Here is a 21,287-nt window from a genome sequence, read left to right on the forward strand (position 1 = left end):
TCTACATGGTCTCTACTAAAGATACAAAAATTACCTGGGCGTGGTGGCGCTGCGCCTGTAATCTCAGCTACTTGGGAGGCTGAGGCAGGAGAATCGCTTAAACCCGGGAGGTGGAGGTGGAGATGGAGGTTGCAGTGAGCTGAGATCGCGCCACCGCACTCCAGCCTGGCGACAGAGTGAGGCGCCGTCTCAAAAAGAAAAAAAAAAAAAAGACAAAAATGAAAGGCAGTCAGGGTTATGCAGAGAGCCCTCATCTAGTTGGCAGGAGCTGCGGACCCCGCTCCAGTTGAAAGACATTGTCAATACTTAATTACTTTGGGAGAGTCCTTTCCTCTCGCTGGGCCTCAGTTTTCTGACCACAAGTGCCTTTTGAGTCCTAATAGTAATAAAAGATCAATAGGTGAGTGACTGGAGTGAGAGTGCTGTTGATCACTGGCTCATGGGAGTAAGTTATTTGCTTCAAACTAAGTCTGCAAATTACTGTTTGCCTTGAGATTCCGCATGTAGGATTTTTCTAAAGCAAGGCAGCACTCAGTTATCTGAGTTTCAACTCAAGGTCAAATCCCAAAGTTTTGGGGTCACTATTCCAGAAAAGCAAACACGAGGTTAGGAAATTTGAGGATGCCTAAGGGGCTGTATTCATTCCCATCTCCCGCGTAAATTAACGGACTAGGGCCGGCTTTGGCCCTCAACAAAGATGGCACCCGCCCTCGCCTCGTCTTAAGTGCCCTCACAAAAAATGACAGCCGGCCTTTTTTTTTCTCTTAGTTTTCCTGGCATAAACACGGACGCTGTGCCCTTAGTTAAGATGGCACCTACCCCAGCTTCCCTGCCCGTCCTCTGGCGCCAGCCGGTCGGCTTCACTGCGTGCGCCTCGGTGACCCCGCCTCGTTTCCGTAGGAAGAAGCGCCGGGAAAGATGGCGGCGTCTGTGGTTTGAATTCCAGTGGCGCCGCCAGAGTCTGAACAAGCGCTGGGGTGGAGGGGGCGGGGACCCTGGGAGCTCGGCGGGTCGCTACCGCGGGGGGTACTAGTGGCGCCGCCACCACAGACACCAACACCGCCACCACCTCTGTATCCATGATGGACTCGGTGTTGGAAGAGGACGTCACCCTCCCTGGGACGCTCAGCGGCTGCAGGTGCGGCCGGGGCATTGGTGGTCTTGGTAACCGGGCCGGGGTTCCAGCTGATGGGGTTTCACTCTAACGCGGCCTTGAGGTTTGCTTTTGAGGGTGTCTGGCCAGGGGCAAGTGTGTGGGGTGGGCTCCTTCGGAGAGGGTCTCTGGGGGGCCCACCAGCTGACACTTTGGGGGGCTGGGAGCCACGATCTGCACCACAGTTGCCTGTAGCATTGCACCACGTACTTTGTAGAGGGCTTGAAGAACAAGTAAGCGGTTTTGTGAAAGAGTAGGACCAGGGTGGGGCCACTTGGAGTATCCCGTTAGTGGGGATTGGTGGGGAACAGGGACCTTGAGGGCACCTGATGGTTCACTCTGGTTTGAGGGTTTGTTTTCATTATGGAGAGTGTAGCCGATATGCCCAGACTTTGCTTTTTGGGTCAGATAGTGGCCACCCAGGAGGCAATGGAGTGCAGTGGTTAAGAGCCGTGGCTGGAGTTGGACAAAACTGGATTCAAATCCAGCCCTGTAAACTGACTAGGTGTGTGACCTTGGTAAAGTGATTTCACTGGCTTTCCCATCTGTAAAATGGGCTAGTAATACCTACCCAATAGAGTTGGGGTGAGGATTAAAAGAGGTGATGCCTGTCGAGCCATTAGCTTGGCACCTGTAGTGCCTGCCACATAATCAGTACTTAAAAAATGATCTTGTGTTGCCATTAGTGTTATTATTACTACTGTCATCAAAGGTGATATGAATCAGGGAATAATGGCCAAGAGTGGCCTCCCATGGACCTGCCCCAAGAGACTGGGAGTCCCCATTGCTGGTTGAGCTGGAGTCTGGTAGGAAGGCCTAATAGAGCACTACACTGCTTCAGGGCTGGCCCCTGTGGTTGTCCTGGACTCCTGGTTGGAGAGTGAGTAGAAGAAGGAAGAGGAGAGCCCTGACTGAGAACCTGCACTGTTTATCCAGCTCTACTAGGGACAAGCTGCTGCTTTTAGTCAACAGATCCTAATTGAAAGGGTAACCATGGTATTTATTGTGCTAACTGGGACACTTAAGAGTGAAAAGGGCCAGGCGCGGTGGCTCACCCCTGTAATCCCAGTCCTTGGGGAGGCTGAGGTGGGCCGATTTCTTGAGCTCAGGAGTGTGAGATCAGCCTGGGAAACATGGTGAAATCCTATCTCTACAAAAAATACAAAAATTAGCCAGGCGTGGTGGCATGCACTTGTAGTCTCAGCCGCTCGGGAGGCTGAGGCAGGAGGATTGCTTGAGCCCGGAAGGTTGATGCTGCAGTGAGCTGTGTTCATGCCACTGCACTGTAGCCTGGGTGACAAAGTGAGGCTCTGTCTTAAAAAAAAAAAAAAAAGTGAAAATAATTAATATTTATGCCCGGGTAGCAGACATACATAGGGCCTATCTTGGGTAAACTTGGACAAATGGTTTTTCTGTTTATTGAGAACCTTCATGTATCAGGCACAGACTAAGATGCTTTGCAGTTCCTGTCTAATTGGGTCCTGTGATATTTCATCATGCCCTTTTCTGTCTGTTTTACTTCCACTGCCCCAATATATTTGGAGTATGGCTTCTCTCCTGTATTGTCCTTTGCACCTCTAATAGTTTTTTATACTACAGTTTGAAAACTATTATTTATTTATTTATTTATTTGAGTCTTGCTCTATCACCAGGCTGGAGTGCAGTGGCGCGATCTCGACTCACTGCAACCTCTGCCTCCCGGGTTCAAGCAATTCTCTTGCCTCAGCCTCCCCTATAGCTGGGATTACAGGAGTGCACCACCATGCCTGGCTAATTTTTGTATGTTTAGTAGAGACGGGGTTTCACCATGTTGGCCAGGACGGTCTCCATCTCCTTATCTCGTGATCTGCCCACCTTGGCCTCCCAAAGTGCTGAGATTATAGGTGTGAGCCACCATGCCCAGCCTGAGAACTATTTTTAAAATATAAATCTGCTCTTCACAGTCTGCTGCTTTATACTTTTAATGCTGCTTATTGCTGTTACCGTAACTTCCATTATTATTCTCTCAGATAGCCATTCTCATTTCAGTGCTTGTTGGCCAAACACTTGGGTTTTGGGGTCCCAGGCCCAGCTGGGTTTCAATCCCAGTTCTGCTACTTAACAACCCCTTGATTTGGGGCAAGTCACTCATCCTCCATGAGCCTCAGTGTTTATCATCTGTAAAAGGGGTTGGTGTAAAGCCTAGGGTTGGCATAAGGATTAAAATGAATCTTAAAAAGTTTAGTTCAGTGTCTGACCTGGAGTAACTACTCAACAGAACAGCAAACATTCTCCTTTCCCTCATCTCCCTCCTTTGCAGGACCTAGATACTGCATACATTCCATCTTAACCATTTTAAAGCATGGTTCAGTTGTATTAAATCTATTTGTGTTATTGCTGAACTGTCACCACTATCTATCTTTGTAACTCTCCATCTTGCAAATGCAAAACAGAAACTCTGTCCCTGTTAAAACAGTAACTCCCTATTCCCCTCTTCTTCCAGCCTCTGACAATCACCAGTCTACTTTCTGTCTCTATGATTTTTTTTTTTTCCTAAGACAGGGTCTTGCTCTGTTGCCCAGGCTGGAATGCAGTGGAGTGATCTTGGCTCACTGCAACTCCCGCCTCCAGGGTTCAAGCAATTCTCATGGCTCATCCACTTAGTGGCTGGGACTGCAGGCAGGCCCCACTACACCTGGCCAATTTTTGTATTTTTAGTAGAGACAGGGTTTCACCAGGTTGACCAGGCTGGTCTTGAACTCCTGGCCTCAAGTATTCTGCCTGCCTTGGCCTCCCAAAGTGCTGGGATTATAGGTATGTGCCATTGCACCCAGCCTGTCTCTATGATTGTGACTACTCTATAAGTATCGCATATTAGTAGAATAATACACTATTTGTCCTTTTGTGACTGGTTTATTTAATTTAGCATTATGTCCTCAAAGTTCATGCATGTTGTAGTATGTGTCAGAATTTCTTTCCTTTTTAAGGCTTTTCTTTTCAATTTTTTTTAGAGACAGTCTTGCTCTGTTACCCAGATTGGTCTTAAATTCCTGGACTCAAGTGATCCTCCTGCCTCTGCCTTGCTAAGTGCTGGGATTACAGGCACAAGCCACTGTGCCTGCCCCTCACCAATATTTTTATTGTCCTTTTGATTATACCCTTAGGGTGTGACATGTTAGGTATCTCATTGTGGTTTGTTTGTTTGTTTGTTTGTTTTTTTGAGACAGAGTCTCACTCTCTCACCCAGGCTGGAGTGCAGTGGTGCAATTTCAGCTCACCACATCCTCTGCCTCGTGGGTTTAAGCGATTCTCGTGCCTCAGCCTCCCAAGTAGTTGGGACTACAGGCGCATGCCAGCACGCTTGGCTAATTTGTATATTTTTAGTGGAGACGGGGCTTCACCATGTTGGCCAGGCTGGTGTCAAACTCTTGACCTCAGATGATCCGCCCACCTTGGCCTCCCAAAGTGCTGGGATTGCAGGCGTGAGCCACCGCGCCTGGCCCTCATTGTGGTATTGATTACACGTTAATGGCTACTGATGTGTTGAGCATCTTTCCATGTGCCTTTTAGCCATTTGTACACTTTCTTTGGAGAAATATGTATTCAAATCCATTGTCCATTTAAAAAATGTGAATATATTTTGACCCAGCAATTCCACTTCTTGTCATCTATTCTAGAGAAATCCTCATGCTTGTGCATAACGGGACCTTATAAGGATATTCATATGACAATGCGTGTAAAAGAAAAACTTGGAAACAAATTGAATTATTATCAGTAGGGGATTGGGTAAATACACATCCTTTCAAAAGTATCTTTCAGACCGTGGCCCATTGGTAGCTCATGAAATTCAATTTAGTAGGTTGCAACCAGGATTTAGAAAAGTGGAACAGAATAGAAAACATTTCAAGGATGAAGGGTAATAATATTTCTTCTGCGGCTCATGGTCAGTAAAGTTTGAAGAACACTGCTGTAGAAAGCTTTGTAGGAGTTAAAAACTTTGAGGCATATCTATTTGTACTGTCAAGAAAACATCTTGTCATGAAAACCTCTCTACTAATGAAAACATTAAGTAGAAGAAGGATGTTGTAGCAAGATATATACTGTTTGATTGCATGTGTTTTATTTTTAAGCAGCAAAATTAAAACTATCTATGTAAAAACACATAAAAAGATCTGGAAGTTACAGGTCTTTTTGATAACAGTTACCTCTTAGGTGGGTACTAGATGGGAGTGAGGAGGAGCCAAGGAGAACTTTAGGCTTATCTGTATTTTTTTTTTTTAAATTTATGTATTTTTCTCTAATTAAGAATAAAATAGAATGAGAAAGGGGTTGTTAAAAGACAAAAGTGAGCTCGTTGGTATAATCGTCTGAATGTTACGTCTGGTCTCATTCACGGCTCTCGTGAAACAATTTGTCAAGGAGACAGTCCTGTTGGGTCTTGTGGTTTGAATGGACATTTGTTGCTGGCATATATAGGCATAGAAAGAGGTCACTCCTTTTTGGTAGCAATAGAGCAAGATAGGAGGATGTGGTGGTGGAGCTCAGGGGAAGGTCCATTCAATCACTCAAAAATTGTCCACAGACAGTTGCTACAGCAGGGCGCGATGGCTCACGCCTGTAATCCTAGCACTTTGGGAGGCTGAGGCAGTCAGGTCACCTGAGCTCAGGAGTTCGAGACCAGCCTGGCCAACGTGGTGAAACTCCATCTCTACTAAAAATACAAAAAATCAGCTGGGCATGGTGGTACGTGCCTGTAATCCAAGCTACTTGGGAGGCTGAGGCATGAGAATCGCTTGAATATGGAAGGCAGAGGTTGCAGTGAGCTGAGATCACGCCTCTGCACTCCAGTCTGGGCGATAGAGTGAGAGTCTCCAAAAAACCAAACCAAAACAAAACAGAAGAGTTATTATGATGGCTGTGCCCTGTGCTGAGTGATGGAAACCTTATGCCTCAGTCCATTTGGTCCTTACCACCACCACCACCACCCCTTATCTCCAACCTCAGGGAAGGCGTCAGGGGTACCAGGGTGGTATAGGTTCAGGGCAGGGGGTTAAAGTCAGGCTGGCTTGGAGTTTCCAGCCTATTAACTTTTGGGTCTTTGTTTTTCCTCGTTAGAAAATTTTAAAAAAAGGTAACATTAAAAATCACCACCTACTGCAGAAGGACTATGGTGAGGATTAAACCTGATTTTAGTTTCAAACATTCAGTTTAGAAAATGGACTTCAGCTGGGCGTGGTGGCTCATGCCTGTAATCCCAGCACTTTGGGAGGCCAAAGCGGGCGGATCACCTGAGGTTAGAAGTTCAAGACCAGCTTCAACATGGGGAAACCCCGTCTCTACTAAAAATACAAAATTAGCCGGGCGTAGTGGTGCATGCCTGTAATCCCAGCTACTCGGGAGGCTGAGGCAGAAGAATTGCTTGAACCTGGGAGGCGGAGGTTGTGGTGAGCCGAGATTGCGCCATTGCACTCCAGCCTGGGCAACGAGAGCGAAACTCCGTCTCAAAAAAAAAAAAAAAAAAAAAAAAAAAAAGAAAGAAAATGGACTTCAGTCCTGTGGTGAGGATGAAAGGGAAGGCTGCCTGTCCTGTGCTGAGTGCGGTGTTTGTGTGGAATGGGTGCTCCATATAAGGCAGGTTTCTTAGATTGTGCTTTATTTTGCATGTGAGGAGACTGGTACTCCACCATGTGTCACGTTTATATACGAGCCTTGGGCAGTCCACACACAGGCTAGCAAGTGGAAAAGTCACTGGGATCCTGGACTTTGGGCTCGGCTTTGCCAGTAACTTTTGTGATTTTGAGCAAATAAGTTCCTAACCCATTTCTGGGTTTCAGTCTTCTCATCTGTGGAGTAAGATCATATCCGAGCCCTTTTATTTTGCTTACATTGTTTTTATTTCTGGTGAGTCTCCCTGAGCCCCCAACCTTAATTGTAAGGCTACAAGTGAATGATCAGAATGGAAAGTGGGAGCTGCTTGGGGCTGGAGGTGTGGTTGGAACTGACTGGAGGGTGCAGATGACAGAGGTTCATAGCATTTTAAAAGTGGGTAGGTAAAGCCCAAGTGGAAAGTTGGCAGGATCCAAGCAAGAATTTCTGCATTACATAGTGGTTTTGTCTAAGAGTTGGGATGTCAAATGTCATTTTTCAAACTTCAGTGTTTGCCTGTAGGAAGTTTGTCTAAGACCAAAATTGTTGGCTTTGTTTGCTAGGTACTTTTCAGCTGTGATTGATCTTGGCTTGAGTTATTCATGGGCAGTTTCAGCCAGTGGGAGTTAATATAATGGCTCTGGTGGAGAGAACCCCAGATTGAGAATGTAGGACCAGACCTTAGGCCGAGCTTGGCCAATAACCTGGTGTGTGTGACCTTGGGCTTCTGGACCACTGTCTGCAAAAGGTGATGGTTGAACTTTATTTTAGTTTTTAAAATTCAGTTTAGAAAATTGACTTTGTCTTTTTTTTTTTTTTTTTTTTTTTTTTTTGAGACGGAGTCTTGCTCTGTCGCCCAGGCTGGAGTGCAGTGGCCGGATCTCAGCTCACTGCAAGCTCCGCCTCCCGGGTTTACGCCATTCTCCTGCCTCAGCCTCCCGAGTAGCTGGGACTACAGGCGCCCGCCACCTTGCCCGGCTAGTTTTTTGTATTTTTTAGTAGAGACGGGGTTTCACCGGGTTAGCCAGGATGGTCTCGATCTCCTGACCTCGTGATCTGCCCGTCTCGGCCTCCCAAAGTGCTGGGATTACAGGCTTGAGCCACCGCGCCTGGCGACTTTGTCCTTTTAGTGATGTTTATTGGAGGAAATTGAGAATTATACAACATTAAAAAGGAAGAAAACCTCTCATTTCCCTACTGATGATGACTTTTAATATTTCAGTGTATTTCCTTTGTCTTGTTATATATCTATAGCCCACCTGTTTCCAAAACGGACTTGAGGTGACTTTAGTATTTATGTACTGTATATATTGGTTTTCATAATTGAGGACGTATTCTCTTTATGTTTTTTCATTTGCCTTTATAGGGGACACATTTTTTATTTATTTATTTATTTATTTATTTATTTATTTTTTTGAGATGGAGTCTCACTCTGTCACCCAGGCTGGAGTGCAGTGGCGTGATCTCAGCTCACTGCAACCTCCGCCTCCTGCGTTCAAGTGATTCTCCTGCCTCAGCCTCTCAAGTAGCTAGGATTACAGGCACCTGCCATAATGCCCGGCTACTTTTTGTATTTTTAGTAGAGATGGGGTTTCACCATATTGGCCAGGCTGGTCTTGAACTCCTGATCTCAAGTGATCCACCAGCCTTGGCCTCCCAAAGTACTGGGATTATAGACATGAGTCACTGTACCCGACCTGGACACATTTTTTTTTTGATCATTTTCTTGATGTTGGAATTTTATGATATTTCCAATTTTTTGCCTGTTTTTGATCTTGAAGGTACATTCCAACTCCAAAGTTTGGTGGTCAGGCAAAATTGTCTGAGGAGCACAATGAATTTGGATTTAGAGGCATGGAAAGAGCAAACTGCCAAGAAGTCAATCTGAGTTTCCATCAACTCCTAGTTTACAGCGTGGGATAGGGAAGCATTCTTGGGGGTTGGACGTAAAAGACCGAGCTTCTGGACCTGGCTCTCTACTGCACTGCCATGTGACCCTGGCTAGGACAGTGAAATTGTCTGGGCCTTGGAGTCTTCCTTTGAAAAATGTGTGTACCCTCAGGAAGTTAGGCAATTCTAATGATGGTAAATCTTTTATAAATTGTAAAGCACTGTAGATTTCAAGGAGACATGATATTTTGCTTTCATTTGTGGAGTACCCACAATATACTGGACCTTGCTGTATCTTGTTTAATTGCCAATTACTCTGTGAGGTAGCTGCTGTTCTCCTTTTACAGTTGAAGAAAGTGAGGCTCAGAGAGATACATGGCAGAGCTTAGAATAGAATCCAGGGTAGTGTCTTTTGTGTCACACCACACCTCCTATTATGGGTTAGTTTTCTGTCAATGTCTCCAGATCCTCACTGAACGTATTTATGTAATTCAACCAGGACAACTTCTTGGATCAGTGAATTTTGTATTGTTTGACATTCTTATTTATTTATTTATTTATTTATTTTTTTTTTTTGAGACGGAGTCTTGCTGTGTCACCCAGGCTGGAGTGCAATGGCCAGATCTCGGCTCACTGCAAGCTCCGCCTCCCGGGTTCACGCCATTCTCCTGCCTCAGCCTCCCGAGTAGCTGGGACTACAGGCACCCGCCACCTCGCCCGGCTAGTTTTTTTTTGTATTTTTTAGTAGAGACGGGGTTTCACCGTGTTAGCCAGGATGGTCTCGATCTCCTGACCTCGTGATCCGCCCGTCTCGGCCTCCCAAAGTGCTGGGATTACAGGCTTGAGCCACCGCGCCCGGCCTTGTTTGACATTCTTAAAGCATCTGAATTTGTGTCTGATTCCCAGAGGTTGTAATAGGCATATTAGTGGTCATAATGATAATAGTAACAACAATAATAGTTGCCATTTATTGAACACTTACTATGTGCTTTGTGTTTGTATACATGAACTAATTTAATTTTTACAGGGAGGGCATGGTATCCCCATGTACCAGATTAAGAGAGCGAGACTCAGAAACGTAAGTAGCTTGTGCTTGTCACAGTGCCTCTGCCAGTAGCACATATTTGGCACACAGAACGTGATGTATGACTGAATGAATGACATTACTGAAGGTCACTCAGCTATCAAGTGTTGGAGCTGGAACTCAGACCCAAAGCCTGAGTTCTTAACCTCTGTGCTTCATGCCTCATAGGTAGCTCAGCTGTGTGCGTCCCTCCGGGCCATGGGATGATTGTCATGTGCAGTCCAGACAGTCGTAACAGTTTCTGTTGTTCAAACATTAGCTCATCTGTTATCTCATGTGTTCTCTCCTAGTGGCCTTGTTCCCAATGTACCAGATGACCTGGATGGCATCAACCCTGATGCTAGGTTGGGAAATGGTGGTAAGTACACAAAACCAGGCCTTCTCTTGAGTAAAGAACAAGGAAAGTAGACATTAGACTGTGAGCATCTTGAGCTTTCATGTCTCTGGGGCCCAGAGGCTTCCCTGGATTGGCATACAGTAGGTGCTGAGTATTTTTTGTATGTATTGATTTGCTCTCCACCTCCTTTCATAAACACTGGACTAGAGGAATTGCTGTCCTTTTGGCCATACTTCATGAGTTTCATTTGTTGCTACTAAACCTATAGGGACTTAGTGAGCGTTTGCTGAACTGAACAACTGCATGGAGGCTGGACATTGAATTGGCGGCTAGGCCGGTGGCTGGAGGCCCAGGAGAGCTGCCATCTGGACTCTAGCATGCCAAGACCTTCCTGGCAGGCTGTTGGATCCTGTTTGCCGGCTGAGGCCCAGCATTCCTACACGGGCCTGCCCTTTGGAGACAAATAGCTGGTTAGACCACAGGAGACGGCACTGAGTAAACAAGTAGCGTATTGTGTTTAAGCTGGATTATGAGGAGACTTTGCAGTTTGGATCTAGCTAAGCATTCTTCATAGTTTTTATTTCTGAAGAAAGTGAATGCTTAAGCATCTCTGTGGGTAGTGCTAGTTTTTGTAAAATATCTCTAAGATATTTTGACTTGTGTATTTTTTTCTCTTTTCCACAGTGCTGAGATAAGTGCAAAAGGAAGGAGATTTTGGAGCAGACAGGAAAAGAGTCCCAAGGTTTATTTCTGGAAAATCCCTTAACTTACAGGGCACCCTCATGTTTTCCTCAGGAACCTATTAACTTTTACTTTATTTTTACTTTTCATTTTTTTGAGACAGGGTCTTGCCCTGTCACCCAGGATGGGAGTGCAGAGGTGCGATCACGCACACTGCAACCTTGACCTCTTGGACTCAGGCGATTCTCCTATCTCAGTCTCCCTAGTATCTGGGACTACAGACGTGCGCCAAGACATCCAGCTAATTTTTGTATTTTTTGTAGGACGGTTTTGCCATGTTGCCCAGGCTGGTCTTGAATTCCTGGACTCAAGCGATCCACCTGCCTCAGCTTCCCAAAGTGCTGGGATTATAGGCATGAGCCACTGCACTCATTGGCAACTTTTACTTTAAATGCAAAATCTAACAAGTCTGATGTGAGATGGAGTCTCGCTCTGTTGCCCAGGCTGGAGTGCAGTGGTGCCATCTCGGCTCACTGCAATCTCCGCCTCGTGGATTCAAGCAATTCTCCTGCCTCAGCCTCCTGAGTAGCTGGGATTACAGGCATGTGCCACCACGCCCAGTTAATTTTTGTATTTTTAGTAGACACGGAGTTCACCATGTTGGCCAGGCTGGTCTCGAACTCCTGACCTCAGGCGATGTGCTTGCCTTGGCCTCCCAAAGTGCTGGGATTACAGGCATGAGCCACCGTGCCTGGCTGGCTTATTTCTTAATTTAGCCGATAGTATACATCTGTTTCATGCCCAACTCTGGGCTCAGTGCTAGAATTCAACCTCAAACGTGTTTACACTTAAGCTGAGAAGACAGACAAACACTTATGAGAAATCATATGATCAGTGTCAGGAGCAAAGACGTATCAAGTGCTGTGAGAGGGGATTAAACGGAGATTTCCTCTGGTGTGGAGGTGAGTCAGGCTAGAGTTTCACAAGAAATTGATATTGGAGCAGAGACCTGAATAAGTCGGATGTAGGTAAGGAAAAAGGAGGGGATGAGCATCCCAGACAGGTGAGGGCATGGCCCATTTGAGGAACAGGAAAACAAACCAGTGTGCCCTTCACAGTCTGCCCTGCCCATTCCTTAGCCTCTTTTCTGCTAAGTGGTTTCTGAACACCATCCCCACTCCCACCTCTGTGCTTTTGCCTGGGCTGTCTCTCCTTCCTTTTGTTCCTCATCTGCCCAGTTCCTGCTTGCACCGTCTTTAAGACTCAGCTCAAAGCTCACCACCCTTTTTGGCTCTCCCCAGGCTGACTAAGGTGTACTTTCCTCTCTCAGCATTGTGTATTTCACTTTGTCTCCTCTCATTTCATTTATTCCTGTTGGCTACTTTTAAAGTATCAGAATCAGACTAGTTCTCAGCCGCCTATACTCCTTCCATCCTACTCCAAACCACCATGATCTGAGGCCTAGATTATCCCAATATTCTCCTAACTGGTTTCCCTGTTTCTCTCCTAAGCCCCTTACAATCTGTTCTCAGACAGGCAGCCAGAGGGAGCCTGTAGAAACCTAAGTCGAATCATCTTACTCCTTAGCTCCAAATCTTCCAGCAGCAACTCAGAGTCCTTAGAAGAGTCTAAAAACTGTATACAGTCTGTCCCCGTTTACCTGTCTCACCTCCTCTCCTGCTGTACCCCTTTGTTTATTGAGCTCCAGATTATTGGCCTCTTGACTGTTCCACAGACCCACTGGGGACCATACTTCCACCTCAGGCTTCTCTCTGAATGTGGAGAATTCTCCCCCAGGTAACTGGTCCTTTCTCTTCAAGTCTGCCCATATGTCACCTTCTCAGTGAGACCTTCCTTAACCACCTTACTTAAAATGGCAGTCCTCACCCCATGCCTCCTATTTCCTATCCTTACCTACTTTTTTTTTCTCCATAGCATTTATCACCTTTTAACATATTATGCCGTTGTCCTTTCGTTTTGTTTATTGTGTTTCCTCCCTTTAGACTCTCAGCTGCATTTGTTTGTTTTATTTCCTGATGTTTCCACATCTAGAAAGGGGCCTAGCAGAAAGTGGGCTCTCAGTGCATATATTTTGGAAGAATGAACTTATTCTCTCAGCACACATTTACTGAACACCTACAAAGTGCCACGGGTATTCAGCCTGATAACAGTTAGTTTAGGTCTCCATCCTGCCCACTCGATAGGGAACCTCTTGGGTGCAGGATTAGTGTCTCCTTCACCATTGTTTCCTCAGCACACAGGATGGGGCTTGGCACCGAGTAGGTGTGGAATACATGTTTGTTCAGTTAAAGACGCTGCGGAGAGGTTTGGTTGTTGGCACAGTCTTTAAAGCAGGTCAGCAATTTCCGGTCCACTGCTTGCTTTTGAAAATAAACTTTTATTAGAACACAACCACTTTGTTTCTGGATTGTTTGTGGCTGTTTTTATGTGACAACAGGATTTGAGTAGTTGTGACAGATTTTAGGCTTTGCGTATGGCCCACAACGCCTAAAATATTGTCTGGCATTTTAAGAAAAAGTTTGCCCACCCTGCTGTCAAGTCAGTTAGACGTGCTTTGTTGTAATTACTGACATGAGAAGATGACACTCTGTTCAGTAAAGTAATTTCACGAAATAAGGAAGTACATATCAGGACAGTCTGCTTTGCAAAATGCCTGACGTGTTTGCTGTGTTCATCCTCTGATGTGCGCATTGTTACTTTGGGGTTAGTTTAAGTAATTTGTAAATTAATGGTTTAGAGCTTTCCCTGGACTAAAATCAGTAAATCACAACAGACAGCAGGTACCAGCCGCGTGCACTATGGAAGCAGTTCATGTTGTTTTCCTCTCTGGGCTCTATTCCTCAATAGGAACCTTGGGCAGTTTGCATGCTGTGACGTTTTCCTCTATTTTACCTTTTTACAGTGCTCTCAAATGTGTCAGAAGAAACAGTGTCTCCCACCCGAGCACGGAACATGAAGGACTTTGAAAATGTAAGTGGAAATACCAAATTACTGTCCCCAACGAATCATGTCTGCTGCCCTTGTCCAGCCAGACCCAGGAAAGCTGTGTTTCTTGAGATCTAAGTTCGGTGATGCCAGAGGTAGGAGAGGTGCCATGTCTCATGGACATCCTCTGTGAGACTTTTACGTCCACATGCAGTCAGCCCGTTATACAAGGGCCAAATATAGGTTCTGATGGGATCAGCAGTTTTCAACTTGGGGTGAAACTTTTAGTTTTCAACTTTGGTTTTCTAGTTTGGTGTCTTTCTGGTGTCCTAAAGGTGAGGATGTGTCCATGTTGCACAGGTGAGGGGAGCTGACATTTGTCAAGGGCCTTACTGTTACTCTAAGGCATGTTATTTATGGTCCTCTGTTTGATGCTCACTGCAACCTTTGAGATATTTTGTATTATTCCCATTTTACAGATAAGGAATCTTAAGACTAGGAGAGACTTGTTTATGGTCATATAATAGATAAGTGTCAGAGTTGGAATTTGAATCCAGGTTTTTATTAATTCCAAAGCCATTATTCTTTCCACTGCATTGTGCCTCCCCTTGCATTTTGTAAACTTTTATCTTTGTTGCTCTTGAATGAAATGTGAGTAACCTGTACCCAGTACTGTGTAGTTTTTTTTCGAGAATGGATTACTTGGTGATAGATTTGGCTTCAATGCCTAATGTTTTCCAGCATTGTGTCTTTCATTTATTAGCAGAGGGGGTTTGTTGTCAAGTAACAGGAAAATAAGGTTATTTTCCCAATTCCAATTCTCTTTAACAAGTTACCTGTTCAGTGCTCTCATTTATCATGGGAAGAATTAGACCCTTCTTCATTTGTAAGCAAATGAAATCCATACTATGCAAGACACAAGAGATATTTATCGGAGAGAAGATGGAGGACATAGAGAGAAGGACATTCCACAATTATGTTTCTCTCTCCCCAGTTGTCTTTACAGAACAGAGCGGTGCTGTCTCTGGATTTAATTTAGAATACTCATTACTGCTAATAGTTATCTGCAAACCACCAGTGACCAATTGAAGAAATGACTTGTCAGATCTCTAATGGAAACAAGTAATTTCTGAGCTTTGAGTTGTTATAATTTCAGCTGTACAACTCGATCTATGCTGTGGGGTCTGGGGCCTCAAACGAATGAGATTTGATTATTCTACATCGTGTATAATTAAAATATGCTCTACTATTAAATGGTTGTTCCTGTTTTATCGTAAGAGTAATAACAGCTACTGTTTATTGAGCTCTTGCTCTGAGCTGGGCACTTTAAGTGCTAAGCTCTTTGTATATGTTACTTTAATATTAAAGCGGCTCTGCAAGATGCTTATTTCATTTTTGAAGGGTACTGCTTTACATTTTATTTCTAAATTGGAAAATTTCACAGGATATTAGAATTTTGATTTCACGTCTTTTATCTGCTTATTGAACGGAAAGGAATCCCAGAATTGAACACAACCCTCTTTATTATATATAGCAGAAACTGAGGCCCAGGGATGTGACATGGCAAAATTGTTCTCAGAGGCAGTCTGTGCTGCCTGAGGCCCATGGCTTCTGGAGCCAGGCTGCTTATTTGTCCACATCTCCTGGGTGCCTTGTGGCCGGTCACTTAACCTCTCTGTACTTCCCTCATTTTAACAATGGGCATGATAACAGTACCTACTTCATAGGGTTGTTAGGAGGATTGAATGAGTGAATATTTGCAAAGCATGGAGTACGTTCTATGTGTTTGCCATCGCTGCTTCTTCCTTTTCTTACTGTTACTGTTATAATTACTGTTATTTTTTTTCCCTCTGCCATGTGATTCAAGTTTCCCTTGTTCAGATGTGTTTTTGGTGACCTAAATCCTGTTTTTCTTGAAGGTGAGGGAGAGCCTTCTATGCCAACATGTTTTAGGATTTATGTTTTTTTTCTTTATGACTGTAGTCCTTTGGCTGCTATTAGGTTTTTATGGCATTAATATTTTTTATTGTAGCATTTTCAAGAGCAAATTCTGCAGCCGGAATTGAAATGGCCACACTGTTCTCAGTGTCTCCCTTTCAGGTCTTTAGGAGTCACTGAAATTTTTCATTTGGCCTGAGTTATGAATGCATGATCTCTGTGTAGTGGTAGTCTGAACTTTCTGTGGGATGCTTATAGGAAATGCTCTTGGCATCTAAAGCTAATTTTAGAGTCAGCATGCATATTAAGGAGGGGGCTGAGATACTTTGGATTTAAAGTGGAAACTCATGATTCGTCCTATTCTAGTCTCAGATGATTGATACCTAACCATCAAGAGTTGCATTTAGTTGGGGGCTGGCAACACATAGGTCCCCTTCTGGTTTTCCTCAGAGTTCATCCATTTAATAAACATTTTTAAATGTACGCCACTGTGCCAGGCTCTCTGCCGGGGGAATCTGCAGTAGATTAAGACCAGGTAAGTCCCCCTATCCAGAGGCTCACAGTCTGATTGGGAAGATGGATAGAAAAATAGTGCAGGGACAGAGGTAAGTATAGGGTGCTGTGGGGCCACAGAGGAGGGGCTATGACTCGGGGTTCAGAGAAGCCTCTCTGGAGGAGATGTTGCCTGAGTTGGGTCATCAGGGACAGGTAGGGATTGATCAAGTAGAGAGAGTTAGGGAGCATCCCAGGCATAAGGACTCACATGTGCAAATGCAGAGAGAGGCATGACAGGGTTTGATGAGTTCAGGGACCTGTAAGTTCTCTTTGGCTGGAAGGAGGCTGTGTGAGACGAGTTGAGAGGTGAGGCCATTGAAGCAGGCAGGGGCCAGCTCCTGCAGGTTCTTGAATGTTACACTGCTTTGTTTGGTTTTTGTCCTGAAGATGAAAGGGAACCAGCAATGGATTTTAATCTGGGGAGGGAAATGACCAGAATAGTGCTTTCAAAAGCTTACCAGGCTGGTGACTATGAGGAGAAGAGTTTGGAGGGGAGCAAGGCTGGTGGTAAGGTGATGAGTTAAAAGGCTGCTGTGGTGGTGTGGGCCCAAAGGGAGGAATGTGGAGCTAAGGGCATGGAATGAAGGGATATTTAGAATAGAGCTAATTTCAGAGCTGGAGGAGCTCTAGGAATCATCTCTTCCAGTCCTTTCATTTGACATGTGGGGACTCTGAAGCCCAGACAGGGGTAGGGACTTATTCAGGCTTTGAACCCAGGTCTTCTATCAAAGGAAGTCCTTTCTATTTCATTTGACTGTTCTGTGCAAGTACTCACTCTGGCTTGTGAAAACCACATGTCTTCCTTTTGGTCTTTAAACTGGTAATCTATTGTCTAATATCCTCGTTAGCTGAGGGTATAATCACCTGTATGGCAGGCCTTATGGTAGGAAGTAGGTAAATCAGTTGCTCTTCTATGGGAGCCTGTCTTACTGGTCTTCCCTCCCTAGACCAGAGGAGGCCTCGCGGAGGCAGCATTTTGCGAAGGCCTGTACCTGCTGTGACTTGTTCTGGACACTAGTATGTATCTTGCTCTCCCTTTAAAAAGCATGTTTTTTGGGTGAGTGGGGAAGACCCAGAATCTGGTACAACATATGCTGTCCAAGTAGCTATCTTTATGAACATATGGAAGAGTTTAATCCTGGCTTTTGACAGGGAATGACATGGATAGCTTTCCATTCTCAATATTGATGGATGGCGTTATTGGCTGTGTAATATTAAATAAAGGCTTATTAAAAGGGATAGATTGAGCCATAATTTATAAAACCTTACTGTGGGACATTTCAAGTTGTTTCTAATTTCTCACTTTTATAAACAAAGCTGTGATGAATCTCCTTGTGCATGTATCTTTTTATAGTTACGTGATTTTTTTTTTTTTTTTTTTTTTTTGAGACAGAGTCTTGCTCTGTTGCCCAGTCTGGAGTGGAGTGGTGTGATCTTGGCTCACTGCAACCTCCGCCTCCCAGATTCAAGTGATTCTCCTGCCCCAGCCTCCCAAGTAGCTGGGATTACAGGCATATGCTACCATGCCCGGCTAATTTTTTTGTATTTTTAATACAGACAGGGTTTCACCGTGTTAGCCAGGATGGTCTCACCGTGTTAGCCAGGATAGTCTTGATTTCCTGACCTTGTGATCTGCCCGCCTTGGCCTCCCAAAGTGCTGGGACTACAGGCATGAGAAACTGCGCCTTGCTGAGTGGTTTTTTTAAAAGGGTAGATTCCTAGAAATGAGATTTCTGGATGTCAGAGATATTAAGCATATATGCAATAAACAGTAGATACTATGGAATAAGATTTGTTCTGTCTAGCAGCCTCCTTTCTAAGGAATTGAAAGAACTCTTAGCCAGGTATGGCTGAAACAATTTCCTGTATCCTGTCCACACCTAGTCTCCTTATCTTTTGCTGTTCTTGTCTTATACCCACCTGTCCTGAGATGCTGGCATTCTTGCATTGAGGCCCTTATTCCTATTGTTGAACATTCTTGGCCTCAGCCGAGGCAGTTGGTCAAATTTGAGTGTTTTGTTTTTGGTTTCACTAGGATGTTTGCATCTTTAAATTTGCTGTAATGTGTTGTGAGTTACTTACTACCAGATCATAGCTCCCTCACCTTCCACTCCTGCCCCACTTGTATGGCCCTGAAGCTTTCAGAAGCACCGTGGTGTATAGATACAATGTGGATTTGAGAATGATGGGGACTGGGTTTCAGGCTTGGCCCTGCCACTTACTGACCTGTGGCCTTAAATTGGTTGTTTCTAAAACCTCGTGTGTAAAGTGGGGCTGCTACTGTCTTTCCTTCAGAGTTATTAATTAGGTAAGGTATGGAAAGCACCTAGAATGATGCCTGGTGGATGGTGGGTACTCAATAAATGCTGATGTCTGCTCTAATCCGAAGATTCTGTTGACTACAACCACTGCCCTGGGTTCTGCCCCATTAGAGTTCAGTTTCTGTACATCCTTCTGTGATGTTTCTTTGACCTTGGAATAAAATCCCTAACCATGGTCCATGAGAACCTGCCCTGTGTGATTGGCAGCTTCCTGTCTCTCTGAACTCAGCATATTCCTCTCCCCATCGTACACTGCTCTTGCCACACAGGCCGCTCTTCCTTGGCCACACCCAGCTTGTCCCTGTGCCAGGGCCTTCATGCATGTTCCACCCTCTGCCTGGACACCCTTTCTCCCTTTCCTTGAATGGCAGGCCCCTGGACCTTCTTGCCTCAGCTTGAATGTGACCTTGTTAGAGAGGCTATCCCTAACTCCCTTCTCAACTCATGATTCTCTCTTCTAGCAAGTATTCAGCACCCTGTCTCTCCCACCATGACTCTTGTGACAGTTTGTGATTATTTCTTTATTAGTGTACTTGCTTAACGTATGTCTCTATTCAATGTCTGGTACTCAACACTGAACCTAAGAAAATCGTAGGCACCTAATATTTGTTGATTGAATGAATGTATGACCCTGTATGGAATACTAAAGCTCCGAATTTTGGTTGCTTTATCTGTAAAACTGGGAAAAAATGTTTATCTGAGGCTTGGGAAAAGTAAAGAACATGCTAGGATAGTGCCTGCTATACCAGATCTTTAGCAATCAGGGCGGCTGCTGTTTTGGTTATTGTTACTAAAGTGGCTGGAGAGGAGATATGCCTAGAGACACATTTAGAGGCAGACAGCTTATAATGAGGATGGGGGCATGCAGGGCCAGAGTCATAGGAAAACAAGCAGTAATGAGGGCAAGGTGAGGCTAAGAGTGGGAGAATGAGGGTGAGCTTAGAACACGGCAGGAGTGTAAGAATTGTGTGGATGCCACTCAGTGGAAGTGGTTGAAGACCAGGTCTGTAGCTGGCAGAGTGAATGTTGTAGCCACTTTCCATGGAGCTCTGTGCACAACATATAGCCCGACGATGCTAGGGTTTTTTGCAGAGATGCGTACTTGGAATCAAGTAGGGCTCATGGCTGGTGGGGTAAAAGTGTTAAGTACAGGGGTTCGTTTGTGTAGTGGGACGGCCTGCTGGATTGAATGCTCTGAGTTCCTGTACCTCTCTCTGCATGTCCTGGCCATGCCCTCCAAAAATGGCCAGATGGAGGGCTGAGTAGTGTAAATTTTTACAATCTTTTTGAAGGCCATTTGGAAAGAGATTTTGATAGTCATAAATATAAAATTACTCTTGAGCCCAATAATCCATTTTGGGGAAATTGATCCTAGGGAAACAACCCAGTAGAAGGAATAAAGCTCTGCTGATGAAGGTGTTTGTGACCACATTGTGTATCATTGTGAAAAACTGTAAGGAAGGGAAATTATATATTACATTTGTTATCTCTTTGCTTTTGACAAACGTGTATTGAGGATATTTCACAGATGAGGAAGCTGAGGTTGGAGAGATTAAACAACTTGCCCATGAGCTTATTGTGATTGAGAAGCAAAAAGAAGGCAAAATTCAAGCCTTGGCTTTCTGATTGTAAAGCTGGTCACTTTCCATTAGAGCACACTGAGTCCATCAGTGCACAGCAGAGAAATGGTTAAACAGTTGACTGAATCACTTCAGTGGAATGTAGTGCAGTTATTTCAACTGATAGTTTTGTGTAATTCTGCCACAATATGAAAAATGCTTAAGAAATATTAAAGGAAAGTGATGGAATATGCAAATTCACTTATCTTATAATTCTGCAAAAATGTATATTCATGAGCAAAGGTGGAAAAGAATATGAAAATAGTTGGTTTCATAAGGTAGTTAAATTCCAACTGGTGTTTGAGATTCAGTTTTAAATTTCTGTTATTGAGGCTGGGTGTGGTGGCTCACACCTGTAATCCCAGCACTTTGGGAGACCAAGGCAGGGGGATTGCTTGAGCCCATTTCTACAAAAAAATTAAAAAGTTAGCTGGGCATGGTCATGTGTGCTTGTGGTCCCAGCTGCTCAGGAGGCTAAGGTGGGAGGATTGCTTGAGCCTGGGAGTTTGAGGCTGCAGTGAGCCATGAATGTGCCACTGCACTCTAGCCTGAGCAACAGAGAGAGACCCTGTTTAAAAAAAAAATTCTGTTATTGCTCCAGTATTATTTATAATAGAGACTTACCTAGTAAGAGTTTTCTTGATGATTTGAAGACACCAAGGAGAATATCAGCATCAGAAATTGATTCCAAAGTATCTTCCCCTCTTTACTACCTCACGTAGCTGCTGTAGGCAGTATTATCTTATATGCAGTATTGTTTACTAGAGATCAACTTTAGGTAGCCAAGTTCATGGTTTTTGTTATGGCTAGGTGAGGTCTAACAGTTTTTGTACTTTCAAAAAGGTTAAAAAATTCATTGTGACCCAAAGATCTGCTTATTGACGGCCTGAGAAGTGAATTTCTTTTTCTTTTTCTTTTCTTTTTTTTTTTTTTTTGAGATGAAGTCTTGCTCCGTTGCCCAGGCTGGAGTGCAGTGGCACGATCTTAGCTCACTACGAGCTCCGCCTCCCCGGTTCACGCCATTCTCCTGCCTCAGCCTCCCCAGTAGCTGGGACTGCAGGCGCCCGCCACCAAGCCCAGCTAATTTTTGTTGTATTTTTTAGCAGAGACAGGGTTTTACCATGTTAGCCAGGATGGT

At 44.5% G+C, this 21,287-nt stretch overlaps 1 protein-coding gene across 6 annotated transcripts in view; it reads left to right on the forward strand.

Moving 5' to 3' along the window:
* Positions 1 to 890: 890 nt before the first annotated feature.
* Positions 891 to 21,287, forward strand: part of CDK5RAP2 (CDK5 regulatory subunit associated protein 2) — a 191,486-nt gene continuing 171,089 nt past the window's right edge. For 5 of the 6 annotated variants that reach the window (XM_050761203.1, XM_050761208.1, XM_050761205.1 and 2 more), the window contains exons 1-3: positions 891 to 1,138; positions 10,043 to 10,110; positions 13,694 to 13,761. In XM_050761203.1, the coding sequence (XP_050617160.1) occupies positions 1,080 to 1,138; positions 10,043 to 10,110; positions 13,694 to 13,761 (195 nt within the window). In that variant the 5' untranslated portion in view covers positions 891 to 1,079. Of the gene's footprint in view, positions 1,139 to 10,042; positions 10,111 to 11,338; positions 12,568 to 13,693; positions 13,762 to 21,287 lie in introns of those variants that run through there. The other variant, XM_050761207.1, reaches the window with a different exon arrangement.

This window comes from Macaca thibetana, chromosome 15, assembly GCF_024542745.1.
Source record: "Macaca thibetana thibetana isolate TM-01 chromosome 15, ASM2454274v1, whole genome shotgun sequence".
Taxonomy (NCBI): domain Eukaryota; kingdom Metazoa; phylum Chordata; class Mammalia; order Primates; family Cercopithecidae; genus Macaca; species Macaca thibetana.